The 17,047-nt window shown below is 40.9% G+C and overlaps 2 protein-coding genes and 1 long non-coding RNA gene across 3 annotated transcripts in view; 2 read left to right on the top strand and 1 right to left on the bottom strand.

Moving 5' to 3' along the window:
• Positions 1-4,483, top strand: part of ubald1a (UBA-like domain containing 1a) — a 15,631-nt gene extending 11,148 nt beyond the window's left edge. Inside the window, exon 3 of the mRNA XM_008436441.3 lies at positions 2,598-4,483. Coding sequence (XP_008434663.2) covers positions 2,598-2,915 — 318 coding nt within the window. The 3' untranslated portion in view covers positions 2,916-4,483. The remainder of the gene's footprint in view (positions 1-2,597) is intronic.
• A 6,052-nt stretch (positions 4,484-10,535) lies between these two features.
• LOC145549150 (uncharacterized) lies at positions 10,536-14,431 on the top strand. Its single transcript, XM_081600839.1, has 5 exons — positions 10,536-11,297; positions 12,787-12,912; positions 12,988-13,107; positions 13,295-13,421; positions 13,854-14,431. The coding sequence occupies exons 1-5, from the start codon at positions 11,060-11,062 to the stop codon at positions 13,960-13,962; spliced, it is 720 nt and encodes a 239-aa protein (XP_081456965.1). The 5' UTR covers positions 10,536-11,059; the 3' UTR covers positions 13,963-14,431.
• Positions 13,051-16,978, bottom strand: LOC145549152 (uncharacterized). Its single transcript, XR_014085126.1, has 4 exons — positions 16,945-16,978; positions 16,750-16,853; positions 13,326-13,432; positions 13,051-13,154 (listed from the first exon to the last, which is right to left on the bottom strand). It is a non-coding gene; the product is annotated as an uncharacterized LOC145549152 (long non-coding RNA).
• Positions 16,979-17,047: the final 69 nt, after the last annotated feature.

The following is a 17,047-nucleotide window of genomic DNA, read 5'->3' on the forward strand; positions in this document are numbered from 1 at the left end:
GGTCCGACTACTGGCTCTTCTATAGTCTAGCTGCTGGAAGCTGCGCTGCAGCTCAGCTTCTGCTCTGAACATGAAGCTTATTTTAGTCAATTTAGACCAAACATGCTGATAAACGGCTTAGATCGCTGGTCGCCACACTCAAACCTACGGCGGTTGGTCTCCCCGCGTCGCCAGTCAGCCTCTACGCTCTGCTTCCTGTTTAGTCCTGATCTGCTTCCTGTTTAGTCCAGATCTGCTTCCTGTTTAGTCCAGATCTGCTTCCTGTTTTAGTTCCTGTTTTAGTCCTGATCTGCTTCCTGTTTAGTCCAGATCTGCTTCCTGTTTTAGTCCAGATCTGCTTCCTGTTTAGTCCAGATCTGCTTCCTGTTTAGTCCAGATCTGCTTCCTGTTTAGTCCAGATCTGCTTCCTGTTTTAGTCCAGATCTGCTTCCTGTTTAGTCCAGATCTGCTTCCTGTTTAGTCCAGATCTGCTTCCTGTTTAGTCCAGATCTGCTTCCTGTTTAGTCCAGATCTGCTTCCTGTTTTAGTCCAGATCTGCTTCCTGTTTAGTCCAGATCTGCTTCCTGTTTAGTCCAGATCTGCTTCCTGTTTAGTCCAGATCTGCTTCCTGTTTAGTCCAGATCTGCTTCCTGTTTAGTCCAGATCTGCTTCCTGTTTAGTCCAGATCTGCTTCCTGTTTAGTCCAGACTAAGCTTTAAAACATGAGGTGTGATGCAGGTGAGCGCCCCCCGCTGGCCGTTCTAAGGCTGTGCGTTGCCACTGCTGCGCCTCTTGCGGCTAGAGGTCAGGTAGAGGTCAGACAGGAAGTGACTCCAGAGACATGAGCCAGCACTTCCTGTCTGAACGCTCAGAGGACTCAGGTTTCAGAACCGTCCGTTTCCATGGCGACGGGCCGGCAGTGGATCAGATGGCGCCGGTCGGGTCCGGTTCTGCCTGTCAGCAAACATCCGGATCAGAACATGAACACGAAGCGCCGCAGATGGAAAACGGTTCCCATCTTCTGACCAATCGGAGCGAAGCTGACTGAGTACCAGCCAATCAAATTCACAGAGACCAGGAGCAAAAAGATTTAAGAATCTAAAATATACAGAAAAATTTAGGAGTTAAATCAATGTATGATTAAAAAGGAACCAAAAAAATAAAAAAATACAGAACATGGGAGAAAAATAATGAAATAAAATGCGACTAAAAAAAACAACTTACTAAATAATATGAAAAAAGGGAAAATAAAGCAGCAAAATCAAATATGTTGGTAAAGTTTTTATTTTTTATATTTGCCTCATAAATGACTTTATTTCTTGTTAGGATCCGTTGTCTATTATTATTATTTTTATTATTTTTATTATTTTTATTATTATTGGAGTGTAGAAAACAGAGCAGCTTGTAGGAAGTCTGATGATGTCATCAGTCAGATTATTAATACATTTTATATTATTATTAAGTATTATAATATTATTATTATATTATTAATACAGAAATAAAACAAACTTTTTTCTGCATTTAAAGCTGAATCTGGTTAATCCGACCCGTCTGGTGGCTGTGAGGTCAAAGGTCGCCGTGTTTTTTCAGAGCTTCACTTTGTTCACATGCTGACCTGATTTATCAGCTTGAAGCTTTTCTGTAACAGGAAGTGCATTCAGACGGTGTTACATCATCACCGGCCCCCCCTGCAACCAGCATAGGGAACAGGATTCCCCTTAGCTTCCCACCAGAACCAGAACCAGAACCAGAACCGCTCCTTATGAGGAGAACCCGTCCATGAACGCTGGAGGCGGTTCTGGTTTCTGCCGTCATCGTTCTACGTTTTGAATTGACTGAAATGTTTTTGTTATAGTTTAATAAAATCAAATAATAAACAGAGGAAATCAGATGAAATCAGGTTTGATCATAAAGCTCAGATTCTCTTCATTTAATAATATTTATTACAAATGAAATACAAAAAGTAATAATCATGACCCAATACAGTTTACTTATTGATCCTTTATTGATGACGTAATTATTTAACAAACTACGGCTTATTCATGAAAATTTAACCATAAGCAATATAACATCTTTACCGATATTTAAATATATGTAACATATATATTTATAAAATATATATATAAATATGCAAGTGTGAAGTAATTTAAAAATAAATCTATAAATGAATCCAGAGAAAACTCCTAATTTTTAAAATTTTTGTTTGAACCAGATTTTCTGTGAACTCGTCATGTTTGTGATTCTAACTCCCACCTGCAGGTGGCAGAATTTCTTTCTTCTTCTCTGCTGCTTCAGTTAAAGTTATCGTCTGTAATTCACCACATTTACTGTTGCACAGAAACACAAATATCTCAAACTTTAATCAAAGGTTTTTCATCCAAACAATCAGAAAATAAAAATTTCTGTTTTATTGTGAAAATAAATCCTGCAGCTTCTCTTCCTGTTTTTATTTACATTTATTTTCCTGTGGATGAAAAGTTCAGTAAAAATAAAAAATATAATCTCTGCAGTTTATTATAGATCAGTTCCAGGGATTCAACTGTGATGTGAATATTTCCTGCAGGTGGCGCTGTGCCACCTCAGTAACCCCGCTCTTCCTCTCCTCTCCTCTTCCTCAGATGTGCACCCCCGCCAACACGCCGGCGACGCCCCCCAACTTCCCCGACGCGCTGACCATGTTCTCCCGGCTGAAAGCCTCCGAGAGCTTCGCCAGCAGCGCCGGCAGCCCCATGGCCGTCTCCATGGCGACCTCGCCTCCGCCCCCACAGGCGGGCGGCTGGGGCGCGGCGCCCGGCGCGCCCAACGCGCCGCAGCCGCAGCAGGGACTCTGGACTCCGCCCCCCACGCAGCCCTGCCCGCCCCCCTGGCCCGTGGGCGTCGCCCCGCACGCGGCCGCGGAGCAGAAGGCCAGCGTCGCCATGGAGGCGGAGAGATGAAGGACTGGAAACGGCCCCCGCCCCCCTCCGCCTCGCTGTTGTCATGGCGACGGTGAGAGGGGGGAGCAGGGCGGGTGGGTGGCAATAATTGGTAGAAACGGGATTAGATCGGAAAAAACCAAGAAGAACTGATTTACGGAGGATTAAAGAGAAACGCACACGGCCGAGGATTCTAGTTTCATTACAGTAAAGATATTCAAGAAAAAACAGAAATTTAAAAAATGTCACGCCCAAGGATTCTCCACCATGTTCAATGACTTTCAAGGACTTTCAAGGCAGCAAGTCTTTTTGTTTTTCAGCCGGTGTTTTTTTATCCACTGCTGTTCTATGTTCCTGCGACCGTCTGTGCTGCATGAGGAAAAGCGAGGCAGTGATTTTTTTATTCTTTAAGATTCAGATTTGATCACCAACTGGTGGCGCGTGGGACGCATGTGGGACGCATGACAGCGAGCGAGCGGTCGGCCTGTAATCAGACGTGTATTCATAAAGTTCCAGTATATATATATATATTAATGTAAACGCATAATTTAGGGTTTAGCAGGAAACAAAACGCCTCCATATCCGTCAGAGAGGGGGACGTCTTCTCACCTGGCCTGGTGGTCACCTGACTGCTCTCAGCCAATCAGGGATTGTTCTTCAACCAGCTGATTTCTCCTCTCGCCGTTTCACCTGGACTGCAGGAGGCTTCAAGGCAACAAATCATCCTTTCTATCTTATTGTTTCTAATGACGTTTTATTTGTTGAGAGGCGGGAGGCGCAGGAAGTGGGCGGGGCTTTTGGTTGATCTTTTGTAAACGTGAATCAGTCGCAGCTAAAATGACTAGAGATTAAAAACAAGACTACTCCATCTTTTTAAACAGAAATGCATGACGTGTTCACAACGTGTAACATCTTTTGTAGAAACATACGCGAGGTGTGTTTCAGGAGGGGGCGGGGCTTACGGTGGGAGGGCGGGGCTTACGGAGGGGTTGTTCCCGTTAATGAGCAGCAGAATCTGGCTGTAAAAAGTCCAAATTAAACAAATGTGAGTGTAAGACTGAAAACGGCCAGCAGGGGGAGTCGGGGGCACTACAGACTACTTTCAGGGACAGGACGACGCCCCTCCCCCGCCCGTTGCTGGATGGAGGTTTCCGAAGGCGACCAGCTGCTGGTGCGCTCATACTGCCGAGGGACGCTTCGGGAACAACCCTCGAAAAATCGCAATATTTTGAAAGCAGGTTCTCCAGTTTTGATTTTGACTTTGATCAGAGACTTTAAAATGAAATATTTTAAATAGCTTAGGGTTTGTTTTTTTTTAAGGATAAAAATTATGGACACATTGATGAGGAATAACCATCATCCTGTTTCTTTAGACTAAAATGTGGGATGTGACCCATTTTTCCCAAAGTTTGGTTCCTTACTTGGTTCAGTCAGAGTTTGTGGGCGGGGCCTAATGTTCCTAATGGTTTCTCATGTATGTTTCCCCCGTTGTGTGACTGTATGAGGCCATTCCCACAATATTTGTGGACTACCTGATAAATAACTTATCATTTTTGTGAACCTAAATAAATATTGTACGTCAACCTCTACAGGAAACCAACTTTTCCTTCACTTCCTGTTTCTAAATGCTTTTACGCTGATGATTGGATGATTTTTTTTGTTCTGTTATTATAACTTTAATAATGTCTCTGCTGTCCTCAGATTCTTGGATTTAAACCAAAAGCAGCTTCTGAATGTAATCTCTTAAAGCCCCCACCCAGCGGTGAGGGGCGGGGTCACCGGGTTCGCCTGTCCTTATCTGACCTCCAGGCTCCGCCCACCAGGAAGTGGCGCATTGTGCCCGTCTGGCCTGCAGCTGCTTTGCTTTGAGCTTCACCACGTTGGCAGCGGCTGCAGCTGGGGAGATAAGAGGAAGCATAAACACGGCGGGTCCAGAGAACAGCCTGACCCGGTTACAGGAGGCCGTCAGAACCACGCAGCTGATAGGCATCGCTACTGTAAAAGCTTTTTATTACCCATAGTGCATCGTTCCTCTCATTTAAAATCAAATAAAACTTTACTGGTACCAGCTGGAGAACGTTCTGGAGCCGGAGCCGCTGCGCTGCAACACAGGAAGAGGGTGGTGGATGTCCGCCATGTCGAACCGGATCAGAACCGTTTGGGTTGGAAGCTAATGGGCTCTGGCTGAGGAAAATATTACAACGATAAATGTTGGTTGGTGCATCTGCCTCTCATACTAAATTTGCTGTTTGAAGAACTTTTACACCATCTGGTGGCCGGAGTGGGAACTGCATGTTGGTTATGGAAACTAAAAGTGTGTAATAAACTCAGTACATAATATTCATCTTAAACTAGGCTTGTGCATAAAAATATATATTTAGGCTTATTTTTATTCTTATTTGACCAAAATTCTAAAGTTTGTTACTAATTTTGGGTATGAAGCTTATTAGATACACCAGGCAACTAAGGAATGGAAATAAGTAATAATGGTACTAAGAAGCAATATGTTTAGTGAAGCTATGGCTGTAGAAAATATAAATTATATTGATATTTAGATTTTGCAACTTTAAATTAAAGGATTACTTTCGATTACACAATAATATAAATATTGATACGTTACAGAATATTTATAAAAGGTCAGGATTGTAAATTGATTTTTCAGTATGTAGTTGAACTGGAAACACTACAGGATGAAAACTGATTGATCAAAAGTGTATGTTGAAATTTAATTTGTAAAACTGATTTAATTTTTAGGAAAAAAAGAGTCTTGGAGCTCATTGGACTGATTAATGGGGTTTTGCAGAAATTATTGCTAAAACACTTTGTTGTTCAAAAACATATTTTTACTCCGTTTTAAAGTTTTGTTTGAGCAAAATAAAATAAAATAATCAGCATACTAATATTAAATAATCAGTTCCATTCCTTAAGTGCCTAATGAGTCTAATTAGCATCACAGCTAAAGTCACATTAATAACGAATGTAATGTTCAAATGTTTTTGAACATTACATTCTTTAAAGGGAAGCAGATGATCAGAACATGAAGCTTTTCTAGATTATAGATTATTGATCAGAAATGTCAGATCAATGTTGGACTGAAGCAGCAGCAAAAACACAAAATGTTAAAATGTTGGCAAATTAAGAAATCCGAACTTAAATAATGAATAATAATCGGCTTTGATTGATATAAATATCAGCTCCAGCATCGCAGCGGTGTCGGTTCTGATCCAGACGGACGTTCTGGACTGATTCTGTTGATCCATCAGACTAAAAACCCAAACGGGCTGAACTGTCGGTTCTGCTGTTCCAAAGTCTGGTTCTGGTTCTGTGTGAACGATCGCAGTGAACCTGAGTCAATGGCCGCTCCGCCGCTCCGGGCCGAGATCCTGAGCCGAACACAAAGCTGCTTTATCCCTGTTGTATTAGCACCGGTTCTCACACACACACACACACACACACACACACACACACACACACACACACACACACACACACACACACACACACACACACAGCGTCTTTGAAACAACAGTCAGCTCAGACTGGCAGCAGAGGAAGTTGTATTTGTGTTTCTGTTCTCCGGATCACCAGTAAAGTCTTTGTCTGTCACTTTTATTCTTTATTTCACTTCCTTATTGAATAATAAAGTGCCTGCTGGGAGAACTGGTTCTGTTCCCATGTCCATACTGGATCAGATGCTGGATCATAAATTAGTGACGAATCATCTTTCAGCTGATCTTCCTCACTGACGACGTCTTTGTCTCAGCAAACACTGAAACATTCTGCAAACACATAAATGATACAAACTCCAAAAACACACAAACGCAAAAGATACTGCAGGACCACTCCAGACCACTAGGGGGAGCCTGGTAGGTAATGTTACCTGTGTAAATATGCTGCTGGTTTGGGTTCGGTTGAAGTGAACTCTGGTTCAGTTTGAATGTGAATGTCCAGCGGACCAGAGGCCGCTCCAACAGCAGGAAGTGGACTACAGCGCAGGGCATTCTGGGTAAATCCAACCAAAGCTAACATGTTAGCCTAGCGCTAGCAGCAGAAATGGCTCCTGGTCTTTAGCCTAAAGAGAAATCCTCCAACCGCTAAAATCCTCCATCTTGTTTCCATCTGGTGAAGAAGGAAGTTGCTCTCAGTGTCTTCAGAGGTTTTTGTGTCGTTTCCTTCAGTGGTTGTTGGTGCAGCGCCCCCACAGGCCAGGAGGGGAACAGATTGGTTTGACTCTTCAACACACGGCCTGTTTTTGAGCAATATGGCTGAAAATAACATGCCCAAAATGAACTGAATGTATCTCAAGAACTACAGAGTTTATTTTAATTGTTTTGGTATCAAAACAAAGGCAAGAGCCTAGAGAACATGTTACAGCTCTAAAACCAACCCTGCCTGTTACAGAGGAAAGTGAATTAATATGATAAACAGCAGAAATTAAGAAAAAAATCAATTTCCGCCTAAAAAAACCACTTCAATCTATGAATGTTCCTTTCAAAGCATGCAGTGAAAATCCCAAACATTTCACAATCTGACCTTTTACTGTGCCAAGTTTCATGAAAAAAAGTCAATCATATGAGTTTTAGAGAATCAGAATACAAATCTAGGCGGACCTTCCAAAGGAGCCATTTTGGCACAATTTGTGCCATTTGAACTTTGTCAGTTTTTATTTCTGTAGGGTCTGTTTTAATCATTTATTCTTTTCATATAATAAATGATTATTTATCATAAATAAGTAATTACATATAATTGTTTTTGGGGGTTCTTTTGAAAAATCCACATTGCATTTATTCATAAAAAGAGAAAAAAAATAGACTGAAAATGAAACAGATTAACTCACAATAACACTTCAAATAGAATTATATAACAATGAAAATGCAAAAAGCAATGAAAACTAAGTTGCTAAAATGATATGATCACAGGAAAAACTGATAAATCTCATAATTACATCACAATAACAATGCGCTCTGAGCGTAAAATCATCCAGTTCTCCATTCAGGCTTTCAAACTACGCGAGGCAGTTTCTCGGGAACCTATTGGTCAATTTTGATGATTGACATGTCATTCGAACCGTCAGAGCCAATAGAATCCGAGGGCGTTGACATTAATACGGAACCTAAAGTCATTCACCAATCAGAGTGAGGGAAAGGCATGTAACGTACATTGAGTTCGCCTCTAGATTTTGTTTACGGTAGCTAGGAGACGGAAGAGGCTCTGGACCGAACCGAGATGGACGCAGGAAACATGGATTATCGGACCAAGTGGAAATATTTACTCTAATATGGATTATGACCACGAAACGGCAAAGGTAGAACTGGATTTATGCTTTTAGCTTCGTGAAATGAGCCATTTCTGTTTTTCTTCTTTAGCTGCTGGTTCAGTGAGTTTTGCACGTAGCTTGGTGACTCTGGTCTTGTTGGAAACCGCAGAGCTTCAGCTTTACTCTGATAGTTTTTGTGTTTCGGGCCTCGTTGCTCTTTAATTGTTGCGTTTTTTTACCGGGTGTGCCTCTTTAGCCTCGTTAGCGTCTAATTGCGTTTCTTTTTATTGATTTACTGATTTAACACTAAACTTGATTTTGTTTATAATGTTAGCTACAAGCTAACGCTAGCTGCTCCTGCATCAAACTGAGTTAATGTTCACTGTCGCCTGGTTGATGTTTTAACTGCTTTACTGTGGATAAAATGTTTAGTTTAGCTTTTTAATGTTCCTGTAATGTTTCAGCATTTATTTAGTTCTGAATTTATATTTCAACAAATGACCTTCAGACTTTGTGTTCATTCAAACCCAGTAGTTCCTAAACCTGCTTGAATAAAACAAACGGTAAATAATCACATTTTCATCAAAGCAAAGAATCATAAAGTGAAATTAAAAGATGAAACTTCCTGACGGTTTTAGTTACAGAAACTCTTTTGTTCACAGCTGCTGCAAAACGAAGCTGGAGCTGGGAGTGATCTCCCTGGGTGACCTGAGCAGGTGGGGCGCACACACACACACACACACACACACACACACACACACACACACACACACACACACACACACACGTTATCTGACCTGTGTGCCTCTCTCTCTTTCCTCATTGTTACAAGAGGAAAATAAGTTTTGTCTCATGTTTCTCGGATGGATGGATGGATGGATGGATGGATGGATGGATGGATGGATGGATGGATGAAGTGCTACTACAGGATCAATGACGTCCTCTGTGAACCAAAGACACGGTCCTTCATTTCCGCCCTCTGGTGACATCTAGTGTTCATCCGCCGCAGCAGCAGCCTTTTATTTATCAACTTCATTTATTTTTCGTGACCTTTGACCCCAATTCAGAAACGGTACAAACTTGTCCCTCCGACACTTTTTGTAAATTTTTAGGATGAGATTTTCTGTGTAAAGTTTATATTTCCTTAAATGGAAATGTAAGAAAAAATAATGTTTTTTCTTAGCTTTTTCAAAATTATTTTTATTTTTACAAATCTATTTTATTTGGCTTAAAAAAAAGCAAAGTTTGAAGAAGAAAATTCTTATTTTTGGTTCTGGGAATAAACTAAAATAAACCTAAACGATGAAATGACTAAATGGTGATTAAATACGGAGTCCCCATTAGGACAAAAATAAATCAAACACTAACAGTTTATCACAAAGTAATAAACTGTTTTCAAGCCTTTATTTCTGTTTATTTTCATTATTTTCCACTAACAGTTCATGAAAGCAGAACATTACAGAATATAAAACATTTTATGAAACAGAAATGTGAGTTTAATTCATTTTAATATTTAAATGTTTTTCAGTTTAAATGTAGAATTTAAAGTTTATTGATGTCTGAGAATTATTATTATAATTATTACTATAATTATTACTATAATTATTATTATCATTATTATTATTATTAACATTATTATTATTAGTATTTTTATTAACATTATTATTATCATTATTATTATTAACATTATTATTAGTAGTATTTTTATTAACATTATTATCATTATTATTATTATTATTATTATTAACATTATTATTATTAACATTATTATTATTATATTAACATTATTATTATTAACATTATTATTATCATTATTATTATTATTATTATTATTAACATTATTATTATTATTATTATCATTATTATTATTATTATAATTATTATTATTATCATTATTATTATTATTAACATTATTATTATTATTATCATTATTATCATTATTATTATTATTAACATTATTATTATTATTATCATTATTATTATTATTAACATTATTATTATTATTATTATTATTATTATTATTATTATTATTATTATTATTATTATTATTAACATTATTATTATTATTATTATTATCATTATTATTATTATTATTATTATTATTATTATTATTATCATTATTATTATTAACATTATTATTATTATTATTAACATTATTATTATTATTAACATTATTATTATCATTATTATAATTATTATTAACATTATTATTATTATTATTATTATTATTATTATCATTATTATTATTATTATTAACATTATTATTATTATTAATATTATTATTATCATTATTATTATTATTATTAACATTATTATTATTATTAACATTATTATTATCATTATTATAATTATTATTAACATTATTATTATTATTAACATTATTATTATTTTTATCATTATTATTATTATTATTATTATTATCATCTTACTGAAACATTTTATCGTTTAACTTTTTCAATTATTATGATTTAAAATCAGAAAGTATTCACACCCTGATCAATAACCAATACTGAGTCAGACTCTCTGGAAGGTTCTGCTTCACCTGGTCCAGAACCAGAACCTGCTCGGTGGTGGCAGCGTGATGCTGAGGGCTCAGGGTGAGGTTCTGGTTCTGGTTCTGCTGGACGTCGGCGCTGCGGCTGCAGGATTTGCATGCAGCTCATTTGTTTACCACAGTTTACTGGATTCAAATGGACCTGTTGGCACCGGCGCCGGCAGCAGAGCGGTTCTGGCTGGAATCGGACCCGGCCGCTCAGCTTTTCTCCTCTCGGCATCAGGATTGTTTCCAGAACATTCTCGTCTCCGGATCCGACCCGGAATGGTTCCAAAATCCGGTTCTCCACCTGCTCTGATCCCAGTTTGATTCAGAACCACTGGAGGTTCTGGAGGTCCGGTTTGCTGAGCGGGGATGGAGGACAAAGGCGTGTTCCTCCACACCTTCAGGACGGTTCCGAGTAGAACCGACAGCGTGGAGTCGGAGCCTTCCTGGCCGGCAGGACCGGACCAGGAGAACCGGGCCGGTCCAACGGGCCTGGCTGCCGTTGAGTTCCGCATCCAGCAGCTGCACAGTCGGCGGCTCCTGCTGCTGAAGATGCAGCGCTGCACCAAGAGGGACGAGCAGAACAGAACCGGAACTGCAGAGGAACGTGAGTTACCCAAACAGAACCAGAACCAGCAGAACCAGACGCTGACCTGCTGGCAGTGGTGGAGAAAGTACTCAAAAAAAGTACTGGCTTTTAAAAATACTTCAGTATTAAAAGTACTTGCTGAATGGATTATCTAATCACTAATATCATTAAGTGAACTGATCGTATTTAATTTTAATACATCAGAAATGTGACATTTTAATGTTTTTATTGTGTTTACTCTGTAACATAGTTTAGACTTAGACATGTGATTCTATGCATCATAATTTCAGGGATGGAAACATCTGGTCTCCTGTCCTTACATAGCATGAACTTCACTTTTATTGCCACTAGTGGCTTTTATTTTGAAAGAAATCCAACAGAAAGGGGATGGAAAGCAGGTGGGTGGGAGAGGACAGGCAACCAAGGAGCCACGTAGCAGAGTTGTAGTCAAGACCACCAACCCAAGACCAAGTCAAGACCAGCACCCTGTGCTACGTGACACAATAGAAAATAACTTTTACCTATCAAAACTGCTTCTCAAATTGATCTGAAAGATCCACATTCCCATAAAAAAACTAGATATTAAATACTTAGAGCTGAAATAAATTTAATCAGTAAAGATCCGTCCATGAGAATCGGATCGTTCCTGAATATTGTACCACTTTATTGCACTTTGGTACCAGCGTTGTCCCATATCTGCGACACCTCAGTCAACACCTCCACACAATAATTCAGGCATGAGTGACAACTGTTTTTCATCGCAGATGCAACATGTGTCTCTGTACAGCTAGCTTAGCTAGCATCACGTCCACAGATCTTACCTTTCTTTAAGCTTTCCTTTTAAAGTGACGCTAAAAGTTGGACGAAGTCCCACCGTCTGTGAAAGCGAAGCGCTGCTGATTTTACATGTCGCCATATCAATTTATGCAGCTATTATATTACTGACATTAGACAGACATCTCCTCCCGCTCAGAGGAAACCACTGCGCATGTCTGGAGCTCCGCAGCGAGTAAAGGTGGAGCCGATGGGTGACAACAGACACTAAGTCACGTTATTGCTTGGATTTTACGGCGCCACCTTAAATCCCTGAACTTCACATTTTAACGGAAAGAAAGAGCAACGAGACTTGGATGTAACGAGTAACGCGAGAGTTTGTAGAAATGTAGTGAAGTAGAAAGTACAGATACTTACTGTAAAATGTAGTGGAGTAAAAGTAGAAAGTACCCATTATTAAATCTACTTAAGTAAAGTACAGATACACGAAAACTGTACTTAAGTACAGTAACGACGTCCTTGTACTTTGTTACTTCCCACCACTGCCTGGTGGTTAGTCTTTAGCCCAGGCTGGTTGGAGCCCCCTGCTGGCCTGGAGGCCTAATGCAGCAGCTGGGTTTGCTTATCCCTCTGGCCGGCTCTGCCTCTGCTTACATTGTGCTTGTTGAAGCCAGACGATGCCTGTGTGAGTGCTGACCTTGCTGTGACCTTGCTGTGACCTTTCTGCTGCCAGTGATCAGTGAGGATGAAGATGAGGATGACGAGCTGCAGGCCGTGCAGAAGGAGCTGCAGGAGCTGCAGGCCAGGAAGGAGGAGCTGGAGCGAGACGGAGTCACTTTCACAGCCAGCGCCGACGGAGGCACGTTTCCTCTACCGCCCCCTGCTGGCCTCACTACAACTCACACCGCTGACCTCTGACCTCTGACCTCTTCAGATCGCCCGGCACAGCGGCCGTCCTACAAGGAGACGCCGCGCGGAGGAATCTACATGCTGCCGCCGCCGCCGGGCAGCGAGGGAGCCGCCGCAGACGGAGCGACGGACGACGTCCTGCCAGGTGAGGAGCACCTGGAACACCTGGAATACCTGGAATACCTGGAACACCTGGAGCCAACAGATGGAAATAATTATTGATCTTGTTTATTTGCTGCTCATCCAAAGTGTAAACTTTACTAAATATAACTGTAAACAATCTAATTATCGTCTAATGTTTCTGTGTCTGATGCTTTTATTTTGGCGGGAAGCGGAGCGGCTGGGAATGGCGGCCGGACTCACCCAGTGTCCATCGTGTGGCGAGCTGGTCGTCACGGAAACTCGCAGCACGGTGAGCGAGAGCATGTGGCTGCTGTGCTTCCTGTGCTCCATGATGGGGTGAGTTTGATCTTTAAATATGAAGTTATTACTGTTAATAATCACTAATATTAACACTAATCAGCGCTAAATATGATGAATAGTTATTTTACTGTTAATATCTAATTATATTAAATATGACTAACAAATATGCTAAATATTATTCAATGATGATTAGTGAATAATATCACTTTTATTATATTACATGTATAATTTCCATATTAATTACTGCTGTTAATAATTACATACTGTGAATAATAATGGTGGTAAATATTAATGTGAATTAATCTATTTTTATGAATAATTATTTTATTAAATATTATTTATATTAAATACTAAAGAGAATAATGATGTGTAATTAATAATGTGTATAAGATTAAATATCGATAATGAGTCTTAATACTAAATATTGCTGTGAATAAAGATATTAAACATGAATCTGTCGTCCTCCAGCTGTTTGGCTGGTTGTTGCCTCCTTCCGTTCCAGATGAAGCGACTCAGGAACGTTCATCACACCTGTCCACTGTGCCGAGGCCAGATCCACACCTACAAGCTGCTCTGACCAGGAACTGTTCACGCCAGGAACTGTTCACCCCAGGAACTGTTCACGCCAGGAACTGTTCACCCCAGGAACTGTTCACCCCAGGAACTGTTCACCGCAGGAACTGTTCACACCTACAAGCTGCTCTGACCAGGAACTGTTCACGCCAGGAACTGTTCATACCAGGAACTGTTCACACCAGGAACTGTTCATACCAGGAACTGTTCACACCAGGAACTGTTCATACCAGGAGCTGTTCACACCTACAAGCTGCTCTGACCAGGAACTGTTCACGCCAGGAACTGTTCACCCCAGGAACTGTTCATACCAGGAACTGTTCACACCAGGAACTGTTCACGCCAGGAACTGTTCACACCAGGAACTGTTCACGCCAGGAACTGTTCACCCCAGGAACTGTTCACCCCAGGAACTGTTCACGCCAGGAACTGTTCACCCCAGGAACTGTTCACGTCAGGAACTGTTCACGTCAGGAACTGTTCACGTCAGGAACTGTTCACGCCAGGAACTGTTCATATCAGAAACTGTTCACACCAGGAACTGTTCACGCCAGGAACTGTTCACGCCAGGAACTGTTCACGCCAGGAACTGTTCACGCCAGGAACTGTTCACGCCAGGAACTGTTCACGCCAGGAACTGTTCACGCCAGGAACTGTTCACGCCAGGAACTGTTCACGCCAGGAACTGTTCACGCCAGGAACTGTTCACGCCAGGAACTGTTCATACCAGGAACTGTTCACCCCAGGAACTGTTCATATCAGGAACTGTTCACGTCAGGAACTGTTCACACCAGGAACTGTTCACGCCAGGAACTGTTCACCCCAGGAACTGTTCATATCAGGAACTGTTCACCCCAGGAACTGTTCATATCAGGAACTGTTCACGTCAGGAACTGTTCACACCAGGAACTGTTCACGCCAGGAACTGTTCACCCCAGGAACTGTTCACGCCAGGAACTGTTCATATCAAGAACTGTTCACACCAGGAACTGTTCACGTCAGGAACTGTTCATACTAGGAACTGTTCACGCCAGGAACTGTTCATATCAGGAACTGTTCACGCCAGGAACTGTTCATATCAGGAACTGTTCACGCCAGGAACTGTTCACGCCAGGAACTGTTCACGCCAGGAACTGTTCACGCCAGGAACTGTTCACGCCAGGAACTGTTCACGCCAGGAACTGTTCACGCCAGGAACTGTTCACGCCAGGAACTGTTCATACCAGGAACTGTTCACGCCAGGAACTGTTCATATCAGGAACTGTTCACGCCAGGAACTGTTCGCCCCAGGAACTGTTCACGCCAGGAACTGTTCACCGCAGGAACTGTTCACACACTATTCTACCCCCCTCCCCCCACCAATGAAAATCTGAATAGTGTGGTGTGCATGTGTTTTCATCGTCTTCCACCATCTATTTGCTGCAGATCTTTGGAAAACAGCCAAATCTCAGCCAGATGGGATCAAACCAGCTGCATCCCCGCAGCATGATGCTGCCTCTGCCGTACTTCGCACTCAGAGACAAATCCAAACTGCTTCCATTTGGTTTCACTCTTCAGTGAAACTACTGTGGTGGACAAACGCAGCAGGCCGAGATGTGACTAAACGGGGTGAACGGTCTCTGCGAGGCGCTGTGTTGGTTCCGGTCCGATTGGACCCGGTCCAGCTGTAAATGTTTCCTCTGACAGATTGAGTGGAGCCTCTGTTTGGACACCTGCAGGAAACGACCAGCCGTCATATCTCAACATTTCATCTCCCAGGCAAATGCGGCGGAGGGCCGTCCACATGACGCAACATTCACTGCAGTTCCTGCTCAGTTTGCTGCCTGTTGGCGGCGAATTCTGACTGACTGGTTAATACAGCAAACAGCTTCATGTACTGAGCATCAGAGGCTCTGGTGTTTCAGAGTCCATGTGGAAAAAAGAAGCTTTTCATTTATATAAAAATCCCCTCAGCTCTCACTACGACACACTGAGTGTGTGTGTGTGTGTGTGTGTTTAATGCGTGCAGCAGAAATGCAAAGCAGGATGAGAGGAAACAGAAACTTTGTGCTTTCAGAAACATGGAGCTGCGATCGGACGCACAGTTCAGCTGCTCTGAACGTTTTCTGGTCATAAAGTTTCACAAATTAACTGCATTAATTTGTGTCATTTAGAAAAAATAAAAGAAAAAACGATTTTTTGTTATTCAAGGCTGTATTTTCACCAAGTTACTGTTCATTTATAAAGTTACTAAAGATTTGTTGACTATTTGGTGGCAAATTTAGTTTGAAGCTAAATAAGTTTACCAATAAAATATTTAGCTTCAAACTAAATATTTACTTTGAAAGTCATTAATTTACACACTAGACATTCAGCTCCAAAATTAATATTGAGATTCAAATGAAATATTCAGTCAACAAGTTAAATATTTAGCTTCCAACTGATTAAAGCACAATTCTCTGTTTACACACTATTTAAGTTTAGTTCCAAACTAAACATTTAATTTGAAACTAAATACTTCATGTTACCTTTTTATAATAGTTTATTTGACCTAAAACAAAGTTTGAATCGTTTTAAAGCAAATATAAACGTTTATTAACATGAACGCTTTATTCAGCATCGTAATTTGTTTTAGCTAATTAGCTACATCAGAACTAGCTACATATTTAGCTTCGAGCTAATTATCATCGAAACTATGACTGAATAATTAACCATTATTATTTCAGTACAAATGATTGGTGTTAATTTTTGACTGTATAACTTTTCAAACGGCCTAAACCCAGAAATGGACCAGACGGGAAAAGAACCGAACCTTTGGACCGGATCTGACTGACTGGGTGGAAACTGGGAATCAGGGCGACGCAGTGGTTTCAGGCCAGCAGCACATTGAAATGTTGTGGTCAGACATTGGAAAAGCTGTGGAGAGTCAAATGAAGCTAAAGCTCCGTGAACACAGAAAAGCGGCTCCAGTTTCCTCCAAACCAGCCTGAGGATTTAATTTACTCACCTGCAGGTCAGGATGGGTTTCCGTTTCACCGCAGAGTCAAAGATGAGGAGTAAATATTAGCCTCCACACCACCAGGGGGCCCCCAGGAGCACCAAGCTAGCAT

Source organism: Poecilia reticulata, chromosome 19 (assembly GCF_904066995.2).
Source record: "Poecilia reticulata chromosome 19, P_reticulata-male-v2, whole genome shotgun sequence".
NCBI classification, from domain to species: domain Eukaryota; kingdom Metazoa; phylum Chordata; class Actinopteri; order Cyprinodontiformes; family Poeciliidae; genus Poecilia; species Poecilia reticulata.